Source organism: Labeo rohita, chromosome 3 (genome assembly GCF_022985175.1).
Source record: "Labeo rohita strain BAU-BD-2019 chromosome 3, IGBB_LRoh.1.0, whole genome shotgun sequence".
In the NCBI taxonomy this organism is placed as follows: domain Eukaryota; kingdom Metazoa; phylum Chordata; class Actinopteri; order Cypriniformes; family Cyprinidae; genus Labeo; species Labeo rohita.
Window position 1 is genome coordinate 23,161,503 of NC_066871.1, and position 23,817 is coordinate 23,185,319.

The 23,817-nt window shown below is 36.6% G+C and overlaps 1 protein-coding gene across 1 annotated transcript in view; it reads left to right on the forward strand.

The window, feature by feature from the left end:
• Nucleotides 1-287: 287 nt before the first annotated feature.
• Nucleotides 288-23,817, forward strand: part of nubp1 (nucleotide binding protein 1 (MinD homolog, E. coli)) — a 33,239-nt gene continuing 9,709 nt past the window's right edge. The window contains exons 1-7 of the mRNA XM_051105826.1: nucleotides 288-426; nucleotides 902-1,006; nucleotides 2,807-2,940; nucleotides 15,147-15,215; nucleotides 15,316-15,348; nucleotides 15,437-15,527; nucleotides 23,543-23,697. Coding sequence (XP_050961783.1) covers nucleotides 396-426; nucleotides 902-1,006; nucleotides 2,807-2,940; nucleotides 15,147-15,215; nucleotides 15,316-15,348; nucleotides 15,437-15,527; nucleotides 23,543-23,697 — 618 coding nt within the window. The 5' untranslated portion in view covers nucleotides 288-395. The remainder of the gene's footprint in view (nucleotides 427-901; nucleotides 1,007-2,806; nucleotides 2,941-15,146; nucleotides 15,216-15,315; nucleotides 15,349-15,436; nucleotides 15,528-23,542; nucleotides 23,698-23,817) is intronic.

The following is a 23,817-nucleotide window of genomic DNA, read 5'->3' on the forward strand; positions in this document are numbered from 1 at the left end:
TGAAATTTATTTGGTGTAAGGTGGTCCACAGTGTCACTTAAGAACACAGTCAAAAGTTTATTTTTCTGTATTTGGAGTTAAATTTGATAGTTTATGCATCTAAAATAATAATATTGTTTAAAAAGGCTTTAAAATGTATGGGGGGAAACAGAGGCACACATAACAAACAATAAAGAATTTAAAAAATAACAAATACTTTCACATTTTATTTTGATCGCTACACAAACCAAAGCCACACTGTGTGTAAAAATGGTTGACTATTGGTTATTGTGTACCAAACCAAATTGACCGCAACGCACTGACAAGTGACTGTGGGGGAACCTTCGACACACAGCGTTATCCGGGGAAGTTCATTGTCATTGCACCAGTGTCAGGAAGTGTGCATGTTTTGAAAGATGGCGGATGTTCCTAGTGATGCGCCAGAACGTAAGTTCTAAGAATGGTTATGAGTTTTCACATTAGGCGTATAGAATCCACAGTAGTTAGTCTGCCATCGGTTTACAGTGTGAATGATACTTTTGTCAACTTTACGCATATGAGACACGTTTCGCTGTGCCTCTTTGATATTTAATTATGTCTTGGAAACTGATATGTGTCATGTCAGAGAGTCTGTTGCAAAAGGTGCCTGTGTCAGCTGCCTAGACCTTAACATAACTGTTTACTTTAACATGCATAAATACAGTTACAGTTATAGCATGCTGTCAAGCTAAGTATGGGAACTTAATTCTGGTCTTTCTTTGAATAGCATAGTGGACTCATGCTTGAGACCATCTGTCATTGTGTATATTAATAATCTTAGTTAAAGACAGAAAGAGATGGTAAAATTACAGAAGCATCTGTTCAGAATCACACTACACACTTCTGTTTATTAATTGATTAAATCTGTTGTCATTCTCTCTAGACTGTCCGGGCACAAGCAGTGACCAGGCTGGTAAATCATCAGCCTGTCAAGGATGCCCAAACCAAAACATATGTGCGTCTGGTGCTGCCAAAGCTCCTGATCCAGGTATTTATTTCTATGTATGATATGTCATACTATGACTTTTTAGATTTATCTTGTAGAGTTGTTAACAGATGATGTACAACATCAGTGCTCTTTTTATTACAATAGCTCTATGCAGGGCTCTCAAGTTTTGGAAAAAGTTTGGAGTGAGATTACTATTAGGGGAGGAGCCTCTCAAATATTTGCAGCATCGGCCCCTCTGCGCCACGCAATTCTCTCAAGTTTTTGATAGAAATTCAGTTTTATCTATTGTTCAAGATTGACCAGCACAAAATAGAAATTATCACAACTGGTAAATCTGATAAAAGTCAAATTCATACAAAATTGAAAAAAAAATGTTTTATATATTTAAAAAATATAAATGTATCAAAAATAAAAAGAAAGTTGGCCCCAAACGAGCCAAATTAACAGCAGTTCTCAATGTACATACTGTACACATACAGTAGGATTGCAGAACCTGCCCTGAACATGTAGCCTATGTCAAGCTGTGTGTGTGTGTGAGAGAGAGAGAGAGAGAGAGAGAAGGCCTACACATTTCTACTTATGAATGGCATTTTGTATTGCAAGTGTTTTTTGCACATTTTGATGCCTTGATGACAGTGGTAGGGGCTCAAACTTAACTACACGAACTAGTAGTCGAATGATGTAATTTAATAACAAAATAAAATCTGTTACAGTTACTGAGAAACAATGTACAGTTAAATTACAGTTGCTTAAGAAAATGTTAATGATCCACACACACAGATTTGATTTCCAAAATTGCATTGACTGGTTTAAAATATGAGACACCAATGTTTCAGGAGTTTAGGACACAGAACAGGACACATGCTTATTTGATAACTGAATTTTAGAAAAGTAATCAAATGTAATCAGTTACATTACTTTTAAAGCACTTAAAATAGTTATGCTACTTATTACATTTTAAATAGGGTAACTTGTTATTTGTAACCCATTACATTTCCAAAATAACCTTCCCAACAATGTTGGTACATTTGTTTTTTTGAAATATATAAAACAATTTATTTTATAAATTTGTCTGTCTTTTATCAGATTTACCCAGGGTGTAATTTGTGAAAAAAGCTGAGGGGGGATTGCTTTTGAAAACTTTTTTTCTCTCTCCATAATCGGAGGTTGAAGCAACTCCAGTAAAGCTATAGCCTAACTAAGTAACCTAATGTTAGTGTAATCTGTTAACAATGCACATTATATACCGTTTTTTTAGGCAAGTACCAGATAATGAGTGCCATGTCATGAAATGTTTTAATACGACGAAAACTGTCTAACGTGATCACAATTTAATAAAAACATTGTAAGTTAGGCCTATTAACTGTAATGATTTCATTTCAAACAACGAATAAATTATATAGAGAAAGGAGCAAAGAACACAGTATTAACAAAGCATTTTGAAACTCCGAATCAGTAAACCACTGCGTCGCAAAATGATTTCAAAGCGCTCCAGTCGGATCGCGAATCATTCTAATCACGGGACTTCAAAGCGTGTATTGCAAATCGCTTGATTCAAAACGGGACTTCAGAGCGCCTATCACGAATCATTTGATTTAGATCGGAACTTAGGAGTGGATTCACGGGATGTTCTAATCACCACCGGGGATAAAAAAGATCGACCAGAGTTGGAGAAATAGAATGGGACAAGTTGTCTATTTCTCAGCGTGAGAAATACAAGGTGTGGCGTGAGAGTGTGTGAACTGGTTGAAATGCGTGTGTCTCACGGTGAATGCGTGAGACTTGAGAGCCCTGTCTATGTAAATCTGAAGTGTGTGGCTTTGTTTTCTCCCATTGCAGCCATAGAAGAAATTAAGCAGAAAATGATGTCTGTAAAACACAAGATTCTGGTTTTGTCTGGAAAAGGGGGTGTTGGGAAGAGCACGTTCAGCGCACATTTGTCTCATGCATTAGCTAGTGATGACTCCAAAGAGGTAAGACCAAAGATTGCTGTACTTCTAGAGTATTTTATGATGGATCTTATGACCATTACCCACACAACCCATACAAGCCCATACAAAATTAAACCTATTTTGTGTGAAAATTATTTGGTGTAAAGTGATCCCCAGTGTCACTTGAGATCAGTAAAGTGTCACTTTCAGTATCTTGAGTTAAATGTATAGTTACATTACATTAAATTACATTAAAATAATATTGTAAGATACAGTAGTTTACAGTATCAAGCAGCAAAACGAGCTGTTTTGTGCAGCTATGAGACTGGAAGCCAGACCTATAAAATTAACAAATGGCTGCACCCACTCTTATGGGAAAAATGAGAAATGTGGTGGATCGATTGTTTTTTTGTTTTGTTTTGTTTTTTTTTAAAGATTGAGCAGTAGGCTTGCCACGATAGACGGTGTTGACGGTGTTACCGGTTTTAAGACGCAACACCGGTGACATCACTTTTCCACCGTGACACCGTCCCCACATTTTTTTTCAAAGTATTCGTTTTTTTATTAAATATTTATTTGAATTAAATGGAAAATATAATTCTAAATAATTTACTTAAGACGAGAGCATGCACTATAATTAAAAACTGAACATGGCTACAATACGTCATATTTCATTTATCACGTGAGGAGAACGAGAGGAGTCGAATTTACAGAAAGAGAATGGCGTTGTGTTTTTTTTTTTCGTTATGTTAATAAAAGTTCTGTTTAATATCAGTGATTATTTTTTTTTTTTTGTACTTTCGTTGTCGTCCATTCAAACAATTGACGCCGAATTGCCAATTCCCGCAAAACTGAAAGTGAAAGTATAATACGCACGCATTTATAAGCTATTTAAACGCAGAAAAAAAAGAGGAAAAGAGGAAAAGAGGAAACCCCCACCCCCACGGTGATACCGGTATTACCGGTGTTGTCACATGTCGATTAACCGGTGGGGAAATTTCCTCATCGTCACAACCCTATTGAGCAGTAGTTTTATATAGTTAACACAGTTGATATTGGTTCAGTGTCTGAAGTTTAAAATAAAAGTAATTTCATTATTTTCTAAATGCTCATTATTATTTATTTCTTTTTTATATTTGTATTAATATAATAATAATAATTACTGTATTTTTATTTTTTGATGGACCCAACTTATAGAACTTATGTTGGGTCCATCAAAACATAAAATAAAATAAAAATAAAAAATAAAAATAAATATATATATATATATATATATATACATAAATAATATTATCATTATTATTTTATGCTTTTCTTGATGCTGGGGTTTGTATACAGCTTCTTGTGTATTCCTTTTTATAATTAAAAGATTTCAGAAACCAGAAATACAAATATGATTGGCAAACTTTGTATTGTCTTGTAGAAGATGAGTTCACACAGTAGGAAGACATTTGTTGATGTTTGTGTTCACATTTAAGTGATTAAATGTTGACTTTTCACAGTTATTACAATGCTAACTTTTCAGGCAGTACACAGAGGAAGAAAGATATCAAGGTATGCCAGTTAATCATTAATATTGTTTTATATTGTAGACACAATATTGTCTGTTTTTTCAAAATTTCCAACAGTTATATTACCTATAAAGCCACAGCAGAACTGTTGTGTGTCTGCAATCAAGTCACAGAGGTGATTCGCTTCTAAATGAATCCATATTCTGAACGTATCATCTGAACCAATGATTCAATGGCTCCTTCATAAAGAGCTGTTTACGTCATTCCTGAATGAATCAGCCATTTGAATGAATCTTACAGCCATCTACTGGCAGTTTTTGTTTCTTATTTGTAGTATCATTTCATTAAAATAAAATTAAATAAATAAATATTAAAAAAAACACACACACAGATGAAAGAAATTAGTCACACAAAAATTAAAATTATTCTTATTAATATTAATGTGTCTTGTCCAAAGTGGTAGACTTAGAGGTTTTTGCCAAAAAAATCACACATGGACTTAAATTATAATAGTTTTTGTTAAATACTAATGAGTTAACAAAAATGTTATTTTTGAAAATAGGCATTTTAGTAACTGACTAATAACATTTTCATTGCCATTAAAGTGAAATTACTTAAAAAAAAAAAAAAAAAAAAAAAAGTAATTTAAAAGAGGTTTTTGCATCTGAAGTCTTCATGCACATACATACACATGTATGTGTATATATATATATATAATTTTTTATATATATATATATATATATATATATAATACAATTACATATATTTTTTTCTATTCAAAGAAACTAAACACATGAAGAAACTAAACATGACAAGAACATTATCAATATGAAAATGTAAATAAACGAATGTCAAAATCTAAAATAAATCCATCATGCTATAATTAAGAAACAAAAACTGCCAGTAGATGGCGGTAAATGTCTAATGAGTCTTTCATTCATTCATTCATTTGATTCGTTCAAATGGCTGATTTATTCTCTTTATGAAGAGACCACTAAATCATCGGTTTAGATGATTAATTTAAAATGCGCATTAAGAAGTGAATCACTGCTGTGTTTTGCTTGACAAAACAGACAATATTATGTCTAAAATATAACACAATATTAAGTATTAACTGGCATACCTTAATGTCTTCCTTCCTCTATGTAATGCCTGAAAAGTTAGCATTTATTAGATTTCGGACACAGATATTGTTTTGTTCAATATTTGTCTCACTACTAATGTGATGCCAGTCAATCTTTTTCTATCAAAACTCATTTATGACCTTTTTAGTTTTTCACTCATTGGAATATGAAATGTCACAACTAATTTAGATGTGCTGCAAGCCTGGCTCATATTGATTTTTTTTTAATAATAGAGAGCATTTCATTTTAATTAATTTTCATTGTAGCTTGTTGTTCAAGTGGATTGTTTTTGCCTTACAGTACTGCGAATGTTAAATCACATTGACGAACTTGCTCAGAAATCATATCAGACATTTTAAATGCGGTGCCTTTAGCAAATCGATATCATAACAATCAGAATAGAAAAAAAACAACCAACTGTTGAGGAAAAAACGTAACACTGTGCTTTCAAACTTGGATGAGTCGCTGTGAACAGAAAAAGCTTCTGTTTGTGTATCAGCAACCAAGCCAAGCACTTCACAATAATTTTGGTCCATCTGAGACTGCTGGCTATTTTTGGCGCGTCGTAGAGCTCTGCGGCAGAAAGAGCTGTGCTTACCGGGTTCATTGAGAAGAGCACAGCTCTGACTGGGACTCTTTCTGAGCCAGTGCACTGGGGAGAGCTGTATTGATCTCGTCTCAACAAACTGCGGCCACAATAGTGCAGTCAGCGTGCAGACTGCGGCCGCTGTTTACCCTTTGGCAGCTCACTGACTGAAATAATCTTCAATCCCTCAAACAATTTCAATTGCACAGCTTGGGGACTTCCACAATGTGAAGTGCTCCATTGTTGGCAGACAACAAAAAAGCCGAGAGGAATCGAGTTCCACGCTCTCCGCTTCCAGTATTCAGAAGCGTCCTTAAAAGGTCTCACTGTGGAATTATGGGTCATGTCTTTTTTTTTTTCTTTTATATCTCACTCTCTTTCCATTGTTAGATGGCACTTTGTATTTTTCTCTTTGTTGATTTTTTTTTTTTTTTTTTTTTTTTTTTTTCTATGGACTGTTATTATTTCTTGAGCATATGGTGTATGTAGTAATGGGGCGCTGTAGCCTGCAGAAAAAAAAACTTAAGTGGTTTCTTTTTTTTGGTGCTCATCTTGGGTAAAAGTGCTGTTGCTGTTGACAGTTGCAACCCTGTGTGTGTGTCAGGATGATTTCCAAACAGCACCTTTCACTCAGGCCTGTGTGCTGATAGCTTGCTCTTATCTGCTGTCAAAAAGTCCCTCTTCTGATTCCGGAAGGGCTGTGAGCTTGAGTGGGAACATCCTGTTGTATGCCTAGTGTTGTGTTCACACTTCCTGAGAACTGAAGAGTGAGGAAAAGCATTGAGAGGCCCCTCTAGTCCAACCTTCAGCAGATAAGAGAGTCATCCACTCCAGCTCACACGCATAGTGGGTCATAAGGAGGTTATTTCACATGGAGAGAGCTAGATATTGAACAGGAAGAGAAATCTTGCATATACACTGCCTGCCCCCCCCCCCCAAAAATGCCATCTGGATTCAAATAAGGAAATACGTAAAATTTTGGGACTGATTCATTATTGTAGTGATTAAAGCGCAGGTCATATGGTTTTTAAAAGTGTCCTAATACTGTGTAAGAGTCCACTACAACAGGTCAGAAAATGTATTTAAGATTATAGTCATTTGTCAATTATTTTGATATGATTCCGTTCAAAGCAAGTCCGGAGCAAACCCCTCCCTTCCATAAGCCTACTCTGCTCTGATTGGTCAGCTGGCTGAGTCTGTTGTGATTTGGTACAAAGAGGAGTACTTGAGCAAGTTAGCAGTCGCTACCATTGACAAAGCATGCACCTTTACATAAAAAAAACATAGTGCTCCAATACGATTTTTTTGTTTAACACTTATGCAAGCGAATCGTGCCTACAGCTTAAAGGGGTCTTCGGATGCTAAGTTCACTTTTTCATGTTGTTTGAACATTAATGTGTGTTGACAGTGTATGTACAAATCTACCCTATAATGATAAAAAACCATGCAGTGGTTTTTAATTAATCTGTAAAAATAATATCCCCTTTTTCAAATCGAGCCATTCTCAGTTCCCTGTCGTTGTAGCGTCACACTGACATTGACATGAGCGTCTTACCTCAGATCAGCTGTAACAGTCCAACCTCTTTGTTTTGATGCCAGAGCAGGGATGTAAGTTAGACAAGAATATCTCAGATTAAGTGATTGAGGTGTTGTGTTGCTGGATGTAATAATGAACATAGTGGTCGTCATTTACACCCGACATCTGAGCTGCTGAAGATGCAGTAGATTACGTTTGTTTGTGAAGAGAATGCGCCTCCCGATCTACATATATCCGTCTGTGCTCGCACAAATCATTCGTGATCCAGCTTCACTTCACAGCAGAAGTGAGTATAAGGGTTTTTTTAATAAATCTTTGCGATCGCCTTTCCTAATAATGTGCTAGTTTGCAAGTTTAGCGGCTAAATGCAGCTAAATATGCAGCTATATTTTGTAAACCAAAATCTGTCTACATTCTTTATTATTAAACAAAGTAAACAGAACAACGACAGTCTGCTTTAATCGAGACATTCTTATGAAATAGTTGATTCACAGTGAATTATCAGAACTATTTCAGTAAGACAGTAATATTGTGGTTTACCTGAAAACCTGAAGCTGCACTAGGAATACATCACATATTAGCACAAACAACTTGGTATTTTGAGCACTCACTTGAAAATGTTCACATAACGTATCAATCGTACTTACAGGTTGTGGTTCGGAAACGCTTGTTGGACTTATCTTTCATTGGCAAGTGTTGAGCGAATCTGCTGTTGAACTCTCCAAGATTAGAGAAGCAGCCCTCTGTAAAATGACGAGCACACAACAAAAGGTTTGAACTGTATTACTGTGGTATTGTGGAAAAAATTTTAACCACTGATTCTTCACATCATCATCTTTCAGCAATGAAAACAAAACAGACTTGCTTTCATAGCACAGAACTCGGCGTCTTCTCGACATGATTTAAACACACTAACTAGCGGAAGTGTTTGTGGGCAGAACAGACTGTTCGTATTTTGCGGGCAGGTGGGGATTATGCTAATGTGTTACCAAGTGACGAAAATCGGTAACAGGTGAAATTTAAGGCGGGTTTGAGTTGATTTTTTTCTTTTGAGAGACAGTATCTTTATTTATCTTGCACTTTTTTAAAATAACTTTGCAGACTGTTTACATTGAAGGATAGCTCCCTTACAAACTGCAAAAGAGGTAATTTTCAAAAACCCATATGACCTGCTCTTTTAAGGAGAAGTTCACTTGTAAATTATGTTAACCAAATTAATTAATTAACCAAAATTTTGGTTCTGAAAGTGAACTTCTCCTTTAATATGTTTCTGGCATGTTGTTTGTTGGGCAACAAATCTTTTAACCCTAACTGATTTTTATTTCTCAGACAACCATATCGGAAGACATACCCATTCTCTTAATCCCTTACTCCTTATTCAAGTCTAAATTGTAAAAAAACGGCCAATCCCATTGAAAGTCTTTAGGATGTGCTGGAGTCACTCTGATATTATGTTGGATTGCCTTATTTTTGATAACATTGTGCATTAGTTGTGGCATTGTTTTGACAACTGAATCTTTGGCCGAGAACTTGTATTGAGAATGGGAGAATTGAACCACACTGTTAAGATTCCTCATGCTCACTGAATTACTGTCTTGGTGTTGTCTTCCTGTAATATGTACATGGAAACCTATTCCAACATGCTTGCTTGAGAAATAAAAGGCCACACACTGCATCAGTTAGGATCCAAAGAATTGAAGCCGAATATATAACATGCCAGCTTTAAGCAGAAAGCAGACAAATCAGTTATCAAGTGACACATTCTCACTTCCTGTTGGGTTTCTAGAAGCATCTGTATTCTGTATGTCTGTATTCTCAAAAAACTGTTTAAGATGGATACAATCAGAGTTATATTTAAAAATGTCCTGGCTCTTTCAAGCTTTAATGACAGTCAATGTGGGCTGAGATTTTGAAGCCAAAAAAAGTGTCTCGATCCATCATATAAAAAATACTCCTTCTGAAACGAGGTGATGCGTTTGTGTAAGAAAAATATCCATATTTAAAACTTTATAATCCGCAATCTCTAGTTTCCACTTACTCATACGTGTGTTCAAGAGAGAGTGGCATTCCAGCGGATGACGTAGGATGTAAGTGTAACGTATGCTCCGATGAGCATATGCTAGTCTTGTGAGAACCAGGTTTTGTTTACAGCAAAGGAAAACCAATCTCCTCTTGGCTTATATCGAAATCCTCTGACATTTTTATTTACAAATCCTCATTTTGTACTTCTAATTTGTGACTGGTTTGCTGCTCTCCTCTGCGCATTCGCATTCGCCACTTCTCCGCTGGAATGCCACTCTTCCATGAACGCATGAAGGCTAGACATTACGATTTAAAACTTTTAAATATGTGTATTTTTCTTACACAAATGCATCACTTCAGAAGGCCTTTATTAAACCCCGCAGCCATGTGGAGCACTGTTTATGATGGATGGATGCACTTTTTTGGGCTTCAAAATCCCAACAGCCATTCACTGCCATTATAAAGCTTGGAAAAGCGAGGACTTACACCTATGGCTTGAGGGTGAGTAAATCATGGGATAATTTTCATTTTTGGGTGAGCTATCCCTTTAATATTTTTATGTTTAGTAGCAGTGTTCCTAGTAAGTGAAGCTGCATTGTTTATGTTTGTGTTTACTATGTTCATCCCCACTGTTTTTCTAGAATGTTCTAGCAGATCTAACCACCTACTCATGTCATTCTACAGTAAGGGCTAAAGGTCATGCTGTTAAACTTTGTAGAATGGCATCATGAATTACAAAAAAGCTTCTCAGTGTTGATTATCATGCTAAACATTTTGCATGCCCCAAGACACATTTCTGTGTAATGAATTTAGTCAATTTACATTTTAATGTAGGTTAAGTGCTTCAGGCTTTAACTGAAGGTGCATGCACGTTGGAAATGTAGGGTAATTTATAGGTGTGCCATTCACTCACTGTAACTGGAGCAGTAAGAGGATGAGGTCATCACTACAGCATAATGAAAAGTCTTATGTAGCTGTTAATGAGAAGGTTTGTGTGCAAATGTTGATAACTGGATAAACCTGCTGTAGTATACAGTAGTAATCAAATCCAGTTCACACATTTTGCTGAAATAGATTAAACTCAATTAAATTGTGATGCAACATCATTTTAATATCAAATTACTGTGTACTAGAACATCTTTGCACCAACAGATGTGGTTTTTTGAACAATTGTTAAAGAGTTTTTATTTGTCCATGTGGACTCTCATAGTTTTGATTACGTTGCAATACTCCACCCAGCTGAAACTGGGAAGAGACTTGTGTTTGACCCAAGAATGTCTTGTTCTTCTGTCATTTTAAGTGCTTTAGGCTGTTGCAAACACCCTTTGGTTCTTCATTTTCAGTGTAGAAGCCACACTTTAGCTTCTTTAAAATCTGTGTCTGTTTTGATTTTTCTCAAACATTTTGGTTAAATCTCTTTCTGTTGGTCTGTAGAGATACAGTGAAATATTTTCATATCTCGCCTGTAGACGTGTGAAGAAATAAGATATAAGAGAGAATTTCCCTTTGGATGAACTATGTCCTCCTCCTCCTCCTCTTCCTCTTCCTCTATAACAGAGGATAAATACCCTTTATGAGAGAGCTGTGCCTATCTTAAAAAATTTCTCCTATTTCTTGTGTGTCCCAAGCTGCTTTCTAAGGAAATGCTGGCGGTTTAGTAGCTGTCTGCTGAATCCTGATGAATATAGCAGCCCCTTGTTTTGATGGTTGAGAATAATTGCCTGCAGCTGGGTGGTTTAAAACCGGTTCTTCAACAGTATTGTTGTTGTTGTTTTTAATGTGTGTGTGTGTGTGTTTTCTTTTTTCAATTAATAGCATGTGAACTCAATTGCAAAGCAAATTTAATCAGTCTTTAGGCGTTCGTTTATGATGATATGTCAGTCACCCGAAGGTCTGTGAGTATGGTTTAGGAATCTAAACCCTTGGTTTACAATCCAGTAACCCCAAAAGTAAACAAACTTTAAAAAAAAAATAAAGTGCATAAATTAAATTCGCAATTTAAATTTGTCTTTGCTTTTCTGTGAGGAGCGTATAGGCTACAATAGCTACTGTTCCATATTGTCTCAAGAGGTCTGCGGGATTGTTCGCATTTTTGTAAGATTAAGATGTGCTTTTCCACTCCTCGCTCATCATATGTTTGATGAGCCCTGAGGGTTTCAGACATTGATTTAAGAAGGCCAAATAAGACACAAGACCACGTACATTTGTGTTTCTAGCCCAAGAAAGAGGGAAGTACTGGAAAAGAAGAGCAGTTGCCAGAAGAAAAGTATTCAGACACTGGGAGGAAGTGGTGTGACTTCCCCTTTAGCTCGGTGGAAGAATCCCTGACTTTTGCCACTATGGTCTTAGCCTCCCTACAGCCCTGCTTTACCGAGTGTCCGTTTCCTGAAAGGGAGCGAAAGGGAGAGCGAGGGAACCTGCTTGGCTCCCGTGGGAGTGTTAAGTGGGGTTCTGTGCTCCTCCTCATTCACTGCTTTCACTCCGAAGTTTGCTTTCAGTAAGTTTCCTTCAGGAAGCAGAAGAACAGGGAGGGAGAAATAAACAGAGTGTGACCCAACCAAGGGTGTGTTTTAAGGGCGTGCTGCTTAATTCGGTCATCGACTGACATTTATCACAAGCAAGGAGCAAGAAGGTCATATGTTTAATTAGACTCTATATTTATTTTTAAAACAAAGGCATTTTACATTTGATGTAAAATGCTTGTAATAACATCATTGTTGATATTTCTGATCCTTTTAGGTGCATGTCTTTGTTGCATGAAAAGAAAGGGCTTTCTTGGATCCAAAAAGACAAATCATCAGCACATCTGGAATTTTTATCAGTTCCTATCATGTCCACAGATCAGTCCCACGCACAAGCTTAACTCATTGTGGGAGGTTTGCTGTGGTGTGATCATATAAACATATGCTGCGCTATGATCCAGTGGGCATGTAGCAGCTCTCGGGGGTCTATTGTAAGAGAAGAAAGAGTATTGATGGTCTTTTTTACAAAAGCCAGGAATATCATCCCTCTAGAAGATTCCCAGTGTTTTTTTTCCCCCTCTCAGGGCTAATGACATTTACATCTGTTTCTGTGAGGCCCTGTTGAGGCGTTTGCAGTGATGATAGATAGATAGATAGATAGATTTTTTTTTTTTACTTAGTACTGACTCAAACAAGATATTTCACATAGAGACATTTACATATAGTCCAAAAGAGAAAATAATAGTTGAATTTATAAAAATGTTCAAAAGTTTACATACACTTTTTTTCTTAATACTCTGTTGTTACCTGAATGATCCACAGCTGTGGTTTTTTGTTTAATGATAGTTGTTCATGAGTCCCTTGTTTGTTCTGAACAGTTAAACTGCCTGCTGTTTTTCAGAAAAATCCTTCAGGTCCCATAAATTCTTTGGTTTTCTAGCATTTTTGTGTATATGTGTATCCTTTCCAACAATGACTGTATGATTTTGAGATCCATCTTTTCACACTGAGGACAACTGAGGGACTCATATGCAACTATTACACAAGGTTCAAACATTCACTGATGCTTCAGAAGGAAAAACAATGGATTAATAGCATTAATAATAAAACTTTTGAACAGAATGGAGATGTGTACATTTTTCCTATTTTGCCTAAATATAATATTTTTTTTAATTTAGTACTGCCCTTTAGAGGCTGCAGAGGATACTTACATGTATCCCAGAAAACAAAATAAGTTAAATTTACCCTGATCTTCTTCGGTTTTTGAGCATTTTTGTGGTTTTGAACCCTTTCCAACAATGAGGACAACTGAGGGATTAAATGCAACTGTTACAGAAGGTCCAATTGCTCACTGATGCTCCAGAAGGAAACAAAATGCATTAAGAGCAAGCTGGGGGGTGTAAACTTTTTGTATTTGAAGATCAGGGTACATTTAACTTATCTTGTCTTCTGGGAAACATGTAAGTATCTTCTGTAGCTTCTGAAGGGCAGTACTAAATGAAAAAAAAATATTTAGTCAAAATAAGAAAAAATGACCAATCTTCATTCTGTTCAAAAGTTTTCACCCCCTGATTTTAATGCATTGTTTATCCTTCTGGAGCATCGAGTGTTTGAACCTTCTGTAATAGTTGCATATGAGTCCCTCAGTTGTCATCAGTGTGAAAAGATGGATCTCAAAATCATACATTCATTGTTGGAAAGGATACACATATACACAAAAATGCTGAAAATCCAAAGAATTTGTGGGACCTGAAAATTTTTTTTGAAGAACACCGGGCAGTTTAATGAGTCATGAACAACTATCAATAAAAAAAACGGCTGTGGAACATTCGATAGATGACTCAGATGATTGTGTTTGCTGTATAATTATTTTTAATGAACAGTTTGAAATTCAAATACATTTAATTCCCTTTCCTGCACTGTAGTTTTAGCAGTATTTGTTGAAGTGTTTTGAATCTGTTGTCACACATGCTTATACGTTTACTTAGCACCTGCTCTTATCTCTCACCTCTGCTGCACATCTGGCCTAGAGTTCACATATAACTGTTAGGTCTGGTATCTCAATCCACACAAAATCACGGCTGTAAACATGAACATGAGACCACAGACCTGATGCTTTCATTCATACCGCATAGTCAATGGAAAGGTTATGTTTCCCAGTCACAGCAGGTGAAAGTGACATTTAGAGATGTGTTTAAATAGCTTAAACATATACTGGAGGTGGTTGTGGTTGTGGTTTGTGTGTACAAAGCTGGAACTGAACTGATGGCCTTATGTAATCACTGAGTCAGTGCTGGTCAGACTGAAACTGTTGCTGACTCACTGAGCTATGCCACGCTGACATCTAGTGTTAGCTTTATTGTATTGCGTTGGAGGAATTTTCATTTGTCATTGGGAGACCGGGGCTCAGATTCTAGCTGTTTTGTGTTTGGAATAGTTTAATGCATCAGGTAATACGAGCAGGGTACTTAAAGGGTTAGTTCACCCAAAAATGAAAATTCTGTTAATAGTGACAATAGTCACAACTGACACGTTCAAGGCCCAGAAATGTAGTAAGGACATCAATATAGCCCATGTGAGAATACTTTTTGTGTGCAAAGAAAACTAACAGCATTGTTCAACAATTTCTTGTCTTCCGTCTTTAGTTTTCACCACGCATTCACAAAAGTATCACACATACGTGTGGTATTTGAACGTGTCAGTTGCATTGCTGTCTATGCATGATCAGAAAGATTTTTAATTAGTGTTCTGAAGATTAAATGAAGGTCTTACGGGTTTGGAACGACAAGAGGGTGAGTAATTAATGACAGAATTTTCATTTTTGGGTGTACTAACCTTTTAAACTGTGAAACTGTGAAAAACCACAGCTTTTTATATGGTAATTGTTTGACTTATATATTAAATGTCTAGATAAAAGACACGTCCTTATTAATCTTTATCCATAATCCATATACTTATTAAATATGACAGTTTTTGTGCTTGATTTTTGTTTTGTTCCTCTTCCAGGTTGCCCTGCTAGATGTGGACATCTGTGGGCCATCTATACCAAAAATAATGGGGTTAGAGGGGGAGCAGGTATGTTGTATATATCTGGCTTCTTGCTTGTTTCAGAATGCTGACATATCTGACTGATTTATAGACAGAAAATCTCATTCTCTGTTTGTTTTCGTTGTAGGTTCATCAGAGCGGCTCAGGCTGGTCCCCAGTGGTGAGATCTTTTAATTCTCTATTCTTTTGATTTGCATTCTCAAGCATCTGTGTTATTCTTCTTACATAAGAATATATTCTCTGTCTAGTATGTTGAGGACAACTTGGCCGTCATGTCCATCGGCTTCCTGCTCAGTAGTCCAGATGATGCCGTTATCTGGAGAGGCCCCAAAAAGAATGGTTGGTACAACATCATGAAAATCTGACTTTTTCTGTGTTTAAGTGCTGTAAGTGGGACCCCGGTACATCTACCAACCCAGAAAATGTGAAAAGAACAACCCAATACATTTTTTGGTAAGCGTTTCTCTACAAGCATGTAAAAACCAAGCCGCTCAGATTTCACTCCCCCATGACGTAGAAAGGCGATCATCTCATAATATTACCGCCCCTTAATCTGCACGTTTTCACCCACCCTGTCATCATTTTGTTTTCGCAAGTGACAGCGATGTACCAGTTCTAACGCCATGGCAAAAGTTCGAGCATACTAACTGCTCTGCCGTTGGCTGCACAGATGAGCACAAACACGATTTAGAGTCCCAGCATCGAAGGAGACGAGTGGATTTATTGATTTATTTACTGTATATTACTGCTACAACATAGATCTAATATAAACATGCGATTTCCAGCTGTTTACCTTCACAGACATAACCAACTGTTTTTGTAACTCATCTGTTTTTAACATAAACTTTTGACAATTTAAGCACAATAAGACATGAAAGAGAACGTAGTGTAGTACTTACATACTGTGTGACAGCTGCTTTCTGTGTGTGTGCTTCAGATGTGTGTGCTCAGAAAACTGTATCAGAAGTTTAAACTAATATGGTTTAAAACGCGGGATTTCAGCACATTAGACTAGAGTTGTCCCGATAGTACGATAGAGTTGTGCATCGACGACAGTCAGAGATATCGCCTGTTGCTGATGCCTTTGACGATAGCAAGATGATTATTATCATTATCCATCAAAAGTAGACTAGGCTATCTTTAGCAGTGATGCAGTGCAGAGGCGCTTCTAGAGTGCTTTAGAAACTTGCCTTGAGGTGCCTGGTATAAACACAAAGGTACAAATCATGGTGAGCGGGAGGGGGTGTTTCGAGTGGGAAAACGTGCAATCTGTAATTGCGTGCAGTTGCTGACGCCCGCACTGCCCGTGCTATTTTTTACGGTTTTATTTTCACTTAAATCGATCCCGTTTAGCAAGTAGGGGAGAGGATGGAAGAGGGGGGCACAGTAACTCGTTTTGGGGGAAAGGCCTCTCTTTTCGCTGTAGCCAAGTGCAGTGTAAATAAGGGGTGACAAATGTATCCATCATACAGTGATGTAACTGTTGTATTCACTTATGGTAACGGGAGTGTTTTTTTAAAGTGCATAAACTCACGCTAGACCAGACCTGGGCAAACTTGGTCCTGGAGGGCTGGTGTCCCTGCAGAGTTTAGCTCCAACCCTGATTAAACACACCTGAACAAGCTAATCAGTGTCTTCCGGTTTACTAGAAAGCTACAAACAGGTGAGTTTTATCAGGGTTGGAGCTAAACTCTGCAGGGACACTGGCCTTCCAGGACCGAGTTTGCCCAGGTCTGTGCTAGACTATGCTAGGCTAGTCAGTGATGATGTTCTTTGATAACATAGGCTAAATGTTCTTTGCTCGTTTTCTGTAGCTGCTTTTAGAATAACTAAGGAAATGTATTAGTTTGTATTAGTATTAGTAATGTTTACATATAAACAATGTTTCTATTAAATTGTTATCATGTTAAACACAAATTAAGTCATATTGAAAACATTATGCTGCTTTTATCCTTATGCTAGTGTTGGTTCATTTGCCGGCAATGAAACTAAGTAAATAATTCAATCAGTGGACCTTTCTCACGTTTCCGGGTGTCTCATAGTTGGGTAAAATCCGAGAGCAGTGAATGGGAAAGTACCACAAATATATTTTTTGCATTTCCATTTGTTCAAATAACAAAACATAAACTACATGATTTCACAACTTTTATTCAAAGGAAAAAAAATTGAGAGAGAGTCAAAAGAGAGAACAATGCCAAATTTAGCCACCCTCCCTCCCATAGACGCAGCATTAGAAACACCCTCGCATAGTGTTAACTAGTTTTATTGTGTCTTGATGAAAAGGTGGTAATATAGTGTTATAAATGCACATACATATTTTTTAAAATCAAAAGTTTAAAGGATTTATGATAATAATGACCGTTAAAACGCGTCATCACAGGCTTGCGAAAAGGGTCCGTTAGCACGATAATATCCGTCTAATGTGTATCGGCGATCTCACAGGCTGACGATAGGAAGATATGAAAATTGAGCATATTGCCCAACACCACGATAGACTAAATAATCACATCCAAACACATGTTTTTTGGCAGAGTATCTGAGGTGCGAGCTGTAAAGGCAAAGCCCTGTTCTGGAAAAGGGGGCAGGGAGCAGCAGCCCAATTTGCTAGTTGCATCTGCTTCCGCTGAAAATAGACATTTTCAAAATGATATAGTAAATACTCTGCGGGGTATTTTGAGCTGAAACTTCACAGACACATTCTGGGGACACATGAGACTTTTACATATTGTAAAAAGGGGCATATTATGTCTCCTTAAAACATGGTTATCAAAGGAAAGATTGCTATCAAATAGCACAGCTAGTTTAAATTACCCTCTAAATCACCTCCTCAAAGTCATACAGTCTTTTTTAGTTGCGAGTTGTGTTGGAAGCCAAACTTGGCAAAAGTGTGATAATATGTGCTATCAGAGCTAGCAGAGCAGCTATTTTTAAATCTATTCATTTGCACAATACCACTGATAGTGCAGGTCAAAACAAACAGGGCAGCCTCCACACTCCCACAAAACCATATGACCTGTTTGAATTCTACCCAGAATGCTCTGCTTCGAAGTTCTAGGGGAATTCAGGCACCTGATGAATAGACACTTGTTTAAAAACAGCTTAAACAGCAGTGGTTCTGGAAATTAAGAAAAGTCATGATGAAACTAGGTTTGCATTTCATCTTAAACTGAAGTTGTGAAAAAGATTGTTACGCAAATATATGAACATAGTTGTAATCTGTTAATTTTTATTAATGATTATTATTTTATTAATGATGATTATGATGATTTCTGAGAATAAAAAAAGTGCTTACTGACCCACTGACCCATATATATATATATATATATATATGAATATGAAGAGTTCAGATGCAAAAGCTAAAAGCCATCGTCAAAAATGAGATAATGATAGTGAGTGAATGCTCCTGACACATATTATACGTCCATCAAATACTTTATTTCAAACTCGCTAAATTCCAGCCTCAGCCAAATCAGAAGTACCAGCACTTACATAGAAACCTATACAAAGTAACCAGTAAGAAATGGTCATTTTTAACAAAATATGTCAGATGGATTTAGAGGCTTTTGCATCTGAACTCTTCATATAGACCCAGATAAGGTTTAATCTCATCCCTAGTGTAAAAGACGACAACTAGTGGGTGCATGTACATGTGGGTGGCAATCATGTGATTGTTGGTCTGATGGTTGAGTATAGCTTGTTGATGCATGTTTGGTTTCATGCAGCTGTTTTTTGCCATGTTTCCACTTGGTTAATCTGAAATTTTCATTTCAGTTTTTGTGTTAATCTCTGCCAACCGGTGTACAATAACTTGTACCTCTTAAAAATCACATCATGGTTAACTTCAGTGTAATTAAATAACTTTTGTGAAACAAGGGCAGCATTAGCTTCCTGCTGCAATAAAACTGTATGAAGCAGAAGTACTGCTTTCAGAATTAAAAAAAAGGTTCCGTTCTGACTGGACAACACAATGCACGCATGACTATTAGCGGAACTTGGATCAAATGCATTAGGTGATTAAAAAAAAAAAACCCCAAATGCATTATATGACATTCATCATTCTTTGTGCGTACCTGGAAGTATTATTGCTTAAATGTGTTTTATACTTTTATGCTACAAAGGAACAGAAAGCCGGTTGTCGTGTTCAATGATAAGACACTCAGAAAAGCTCTCAGGCGAGAGCACGTGGCTCTGTTTATCACTAAGTTAAGTTTAGGCCGGAAGGGTTTCACTTCCTTGAGCTCTGCATTTTTAACCACTGTCTGATATCTGAATGTCTCATCTGATGAGAACTGGTTTCCTTTACTGTGCATTTCACAGGTGCGATGAATGTGGCTTTCTTTTAGAGTATTGGAATATCTTATATTGGACAAGGTGTCAAGTAGCTACATTGATTTACATGTACAGGAGCTGAATGACTCTTGCTGTTGATATACAGCAATGACTCTTGTTGATGTATACAGAAATATATATGGCGTATATGGCATGCCATAGCAGTTTTCGAGCATGTTCACCTGATAAACTTAATAAATCAGGTGGGAGAAGCTGTTGTTGTTATTGTTTTTTTTGTTTTTTTTTCAGGAAGTAGCACTGTGTGGTTCAGGGGAAGTTGACGTGATATCTGTGCACAGCTCTCTTTTTGTTGTTTTGGGGTTGTAGAAAGTTAAAAGAAAGGCCATAAGGCTTCAAATTGTAAACATTTTTGTTAAAAACAAAACAAAATAATAATAATAATATTTCTAATAATAAAATAAAAGTTGACAGTTTAATATGTCAGCCAAAAAAAAAAAAAAAAACACACTACTGCCTCACTAGTGAGATAATGGAATTAACAGGCTCATTCAGTCAGTGAATCTTTCTGAATCCACCGCTAACCTTTTTTAGGGTGCTTTCACACCTGGCACTTTGTTTCGGAACCTGGTACGTTTCCCCCCTTAGCTCGGTATGTGTGAACACGGCAATCACCTTGCCAAAACAGTCGGTCCGAGATCACCTGAACGAGGTGGTCTCGGCTCGATTGAAAATGAACTCTGGAGCGGTTTGGTTGTAGTCAGAAAGCAGTCCGATCCAACGGACCAACGAACCAGGCTGTATCACATTGTATAATGGGTAATTACAGTTCCGTGAATAGCAGTAGCTTTGCTGTTTTGCTAATACCGCTTAAAATGAACCTGTGAGTGTCTGTGTGTGGGCACGTCTTCGCCATTCAAAATCAAAACGCGCGTTTTCATTTTATAATGCCGTCTTAATGCTCTCTTTGTAGTAGGTGTGTTTTAAAAAAATGTTTTCCCGTCGAATCCTGGACTCCTGCTCAAAATGATAAATTAATAAAATGACCGCTACAAAAAAATGCAACAATAAGCCTGCAAAGCTTTTGTCGTTCCATCCTAACGGATGACAGCTGAGCGGAATTCCAGAAAATAAACCGTGGAACTTTGACCAATGAAAAGAGAGTTTACTTGCGTTTGACTTGTATTAACACGTTTGGTCCATTTAGAACGTTTGCTGTGTAAAAGCGAACAGCACCAAGAATTAAAAGCAACATTGTAATAATGTTAATCCCTGTTTCAGAACAAAGCAATCAAACTACAGGTGTGAAAGCACCCTTAGTTATGTCTGATTCTAAATTAACTAGGGATGAAACGATTACTGGTTTGACGATAAATCATGATAAAGTTTTCTATGGTTAGTATTACCATTTTATATTTTAATTATCACTATAACCATGATTACCATGATTTGAACAACTCATGATAAATAAATACTGTTCAGCATAAAGCAAAGTTTTAAGTAACAGTCTCATGTGTGCACAGCTCGTTTGTGTGAAAACATGGTGGTAAGCTTAAAAATGTAAAATTAACCATGGTTTTATTGTAGTAAAAGTGTAGGAACCATAGTTTTTTGCCGTATTGATTACCATTTGTATAACCGCAGTTTTATTACAAATAAACCATGGTTAAACTATGGTTAGTGTAGCAAAACCATGGTTAATTTGTGGTTATCTTGGTTTAACTATAGTAATTATGTTAGTAATTATGGTAAAACCATGGTTCATTTTTGTAAGGGGAGTGGTAAGGGAATTTGTCTTAGTGTTGTCGAATGATTAATCACATCCAGAATAAGTTTTTGTTTATTTAATGTGTGTGTACTCTGTATATTTATTTGTGTATATAAATGCACACACATGCATGTGTAGTTGAGGTCAAAAATTTACATCCCCCTTTCAGAATCTGCAAATGTTAATTATTTTAGCCAAATAAAAGGCATTATACAAAATGCATGTTATTTTTATTTAGCACTGACCTGAATAAGATATTAATAATAATTTAAGAGAAAAATTACCCTGTTCAAAAGTGTACATCCCCTTAATTCTTAATACTGTGTTGTTACCTGAATGATCCACAGCAGTGTTGTTTTGTTTTGTTTCTGTTTTTTGTTTAGTGATAGTTGTTCATGAGTCCCTTGTTTGTCCTGAACAGTTAAACTGCCCACTGCTCTTCAGAAAAATCCTTTCCAACAATGACTGTATGATTTTGAGATCCATCTTTTCACACTGAGGACAACTGAGGGACTCATATGCAACTATTACAGAAGGTTCAAACCCTCACTGATGATTCAGAACGAAACACAATGCATTAAGAGCCGGGGGTTAAAACTTTTGAAAAGAATGGAGATATGTACATTTTTCTTATTTTGCCTAAATATCATATATTTTTTCATTTAGTACTGCCCTTCAGAGGCTACAGAAGATACTTACATGTTTCCCAGAAAACAAAAGTTAAATTTACCCTGATCTTCAAACTCAAAAAGAATTGAAATAAATGCAGGCTTGGTGAGCGGAAGAGACTTCTTTGAAAAACATTGAAAACCTTACTGTTCAAAAACTTTTGACTAGTAGTGTATCTGTTTGTATAAATTAATAGTTTAATAATTGTACTTACATAATATGATTTTCAAAAGCCGAAGTAACCTTTCTTAATTTGCTGGAACATGTATAACTCAGTATTTTAACTAACTGCAAAAGCTGAGTAATTGAAGCCTGCTGATTAATCAGTTGAACAATCAGTGATTAATTGATTAATCATTCTAATAATAGTTAAATTAATCAATTATCAAAATAATCGTCTATTGCAGCCCTATTTCTGTCAGTTTTCTATGTGTTCTCAAGAGTTTTACGACCCATGTGATGCTGCTGATGCAGGAGAAGGCGTTCTGACGTAGACTGTCTGTCTCTCTTAGTTCATCATTTGTATATTCTGGTTCAAATAAATAAGGGTGGGGAAAAAAAAAAATCATGCTCACTGATGAAATCTTCAGATATGACGCATCTGGGTTCTACGTCAGTATTTTCATTTATTCATAGCTTATTAACATTATGGTTGAACCACTGATGTCACACGGACTATTTTAACAATGTCCTTACTACCTTTCTGGGCACTTTTAACATTTGAGTTTGTATTATTAAGGGAAAGTTAGGGGAAATTTTGTTTGAGTGGCATTTTGGAAACGCCCAACTCGTAACAACCAGTGTTTTACTTCACCCCCCACCCCCCTCCCCACCCCCCATTCATATTTGTTACAAATTTGAACTAAACAGCAGTAGAAAAACTATATCATAGTCTACTGTATATATTCAACTGTCCATGTATTACAGCACATAGCAGTGAGTAACTTAAAAACTTAAGTAACATGCCGTGTACTCAATAACCTCAAGCATTTTTGAATGACGATCTTTGTCAGACACTTCAGAAATGTGCCAACAAATGTCATTTTGCTCGCTAGTAAATGAGGAAGTAAATGACTAAGGGTGTACTGAATATCTGCATGATTATGGCCTAGTTAGACAGTTTTGACCTCTCAGATAACAGAAGGATTTTGCATTGTCTTGAGTGACCAAGCTGTTGCTTTTCTAATTTTCACTGAGATTGCATCTCACACCAGATAAGACTGGAGTGCTAAACAGTGCCATTTTTTGCAACATGATATTGATCACTCTAATAACAGATGACGTGGCGTGTGATGTGTGGCTGAGTATGGTGTCCCGTAATTGGAATTTAAGCTCTGCATTTAACCCATTTAAGTGCATACGCACTTAAATCAGCAAGCAGCCGTTTGCGGTGTTGCCCGGGGACTATTAAGACTCAAACCAGCAACCTTTGGGTTACAATTCTGACTCTCTAACCTTTACCCCAGGAATGTCCCCAATTTATTTATATGTGTAATCTAGAACATTAATTTCCTATGAAGCTGCTTTAACATGCATTGTGAAAAGGGCTGTATTAAACACATGGCAACTGAATTGAATTCATTGACTTGTTTGTTATGGTGCATTGTCACATTTTCAGTATTTTGTTTAGGCATGATAAAACAGTTTCTGAGAGATGTGGACTGGGGAGAAGTGGACTATCTGATCGTAGACACACCTCCAGGAACATCTGATGAGCATTTGTCCATAGTGCAGTATCTCAGCGGCGCTGGGATCGATGGAGCCGTCATCATCACCACCCCGCAGGTGAACAACAGTACTCGGACGTGTCAAACGCTGCGCGTGTTCCAGGAAGCTGCGTTTACATGTCGTGATCTAGTTTGCATTATAAAAATAAAATATTAAAAAAAGATTCAAATTAAAAGA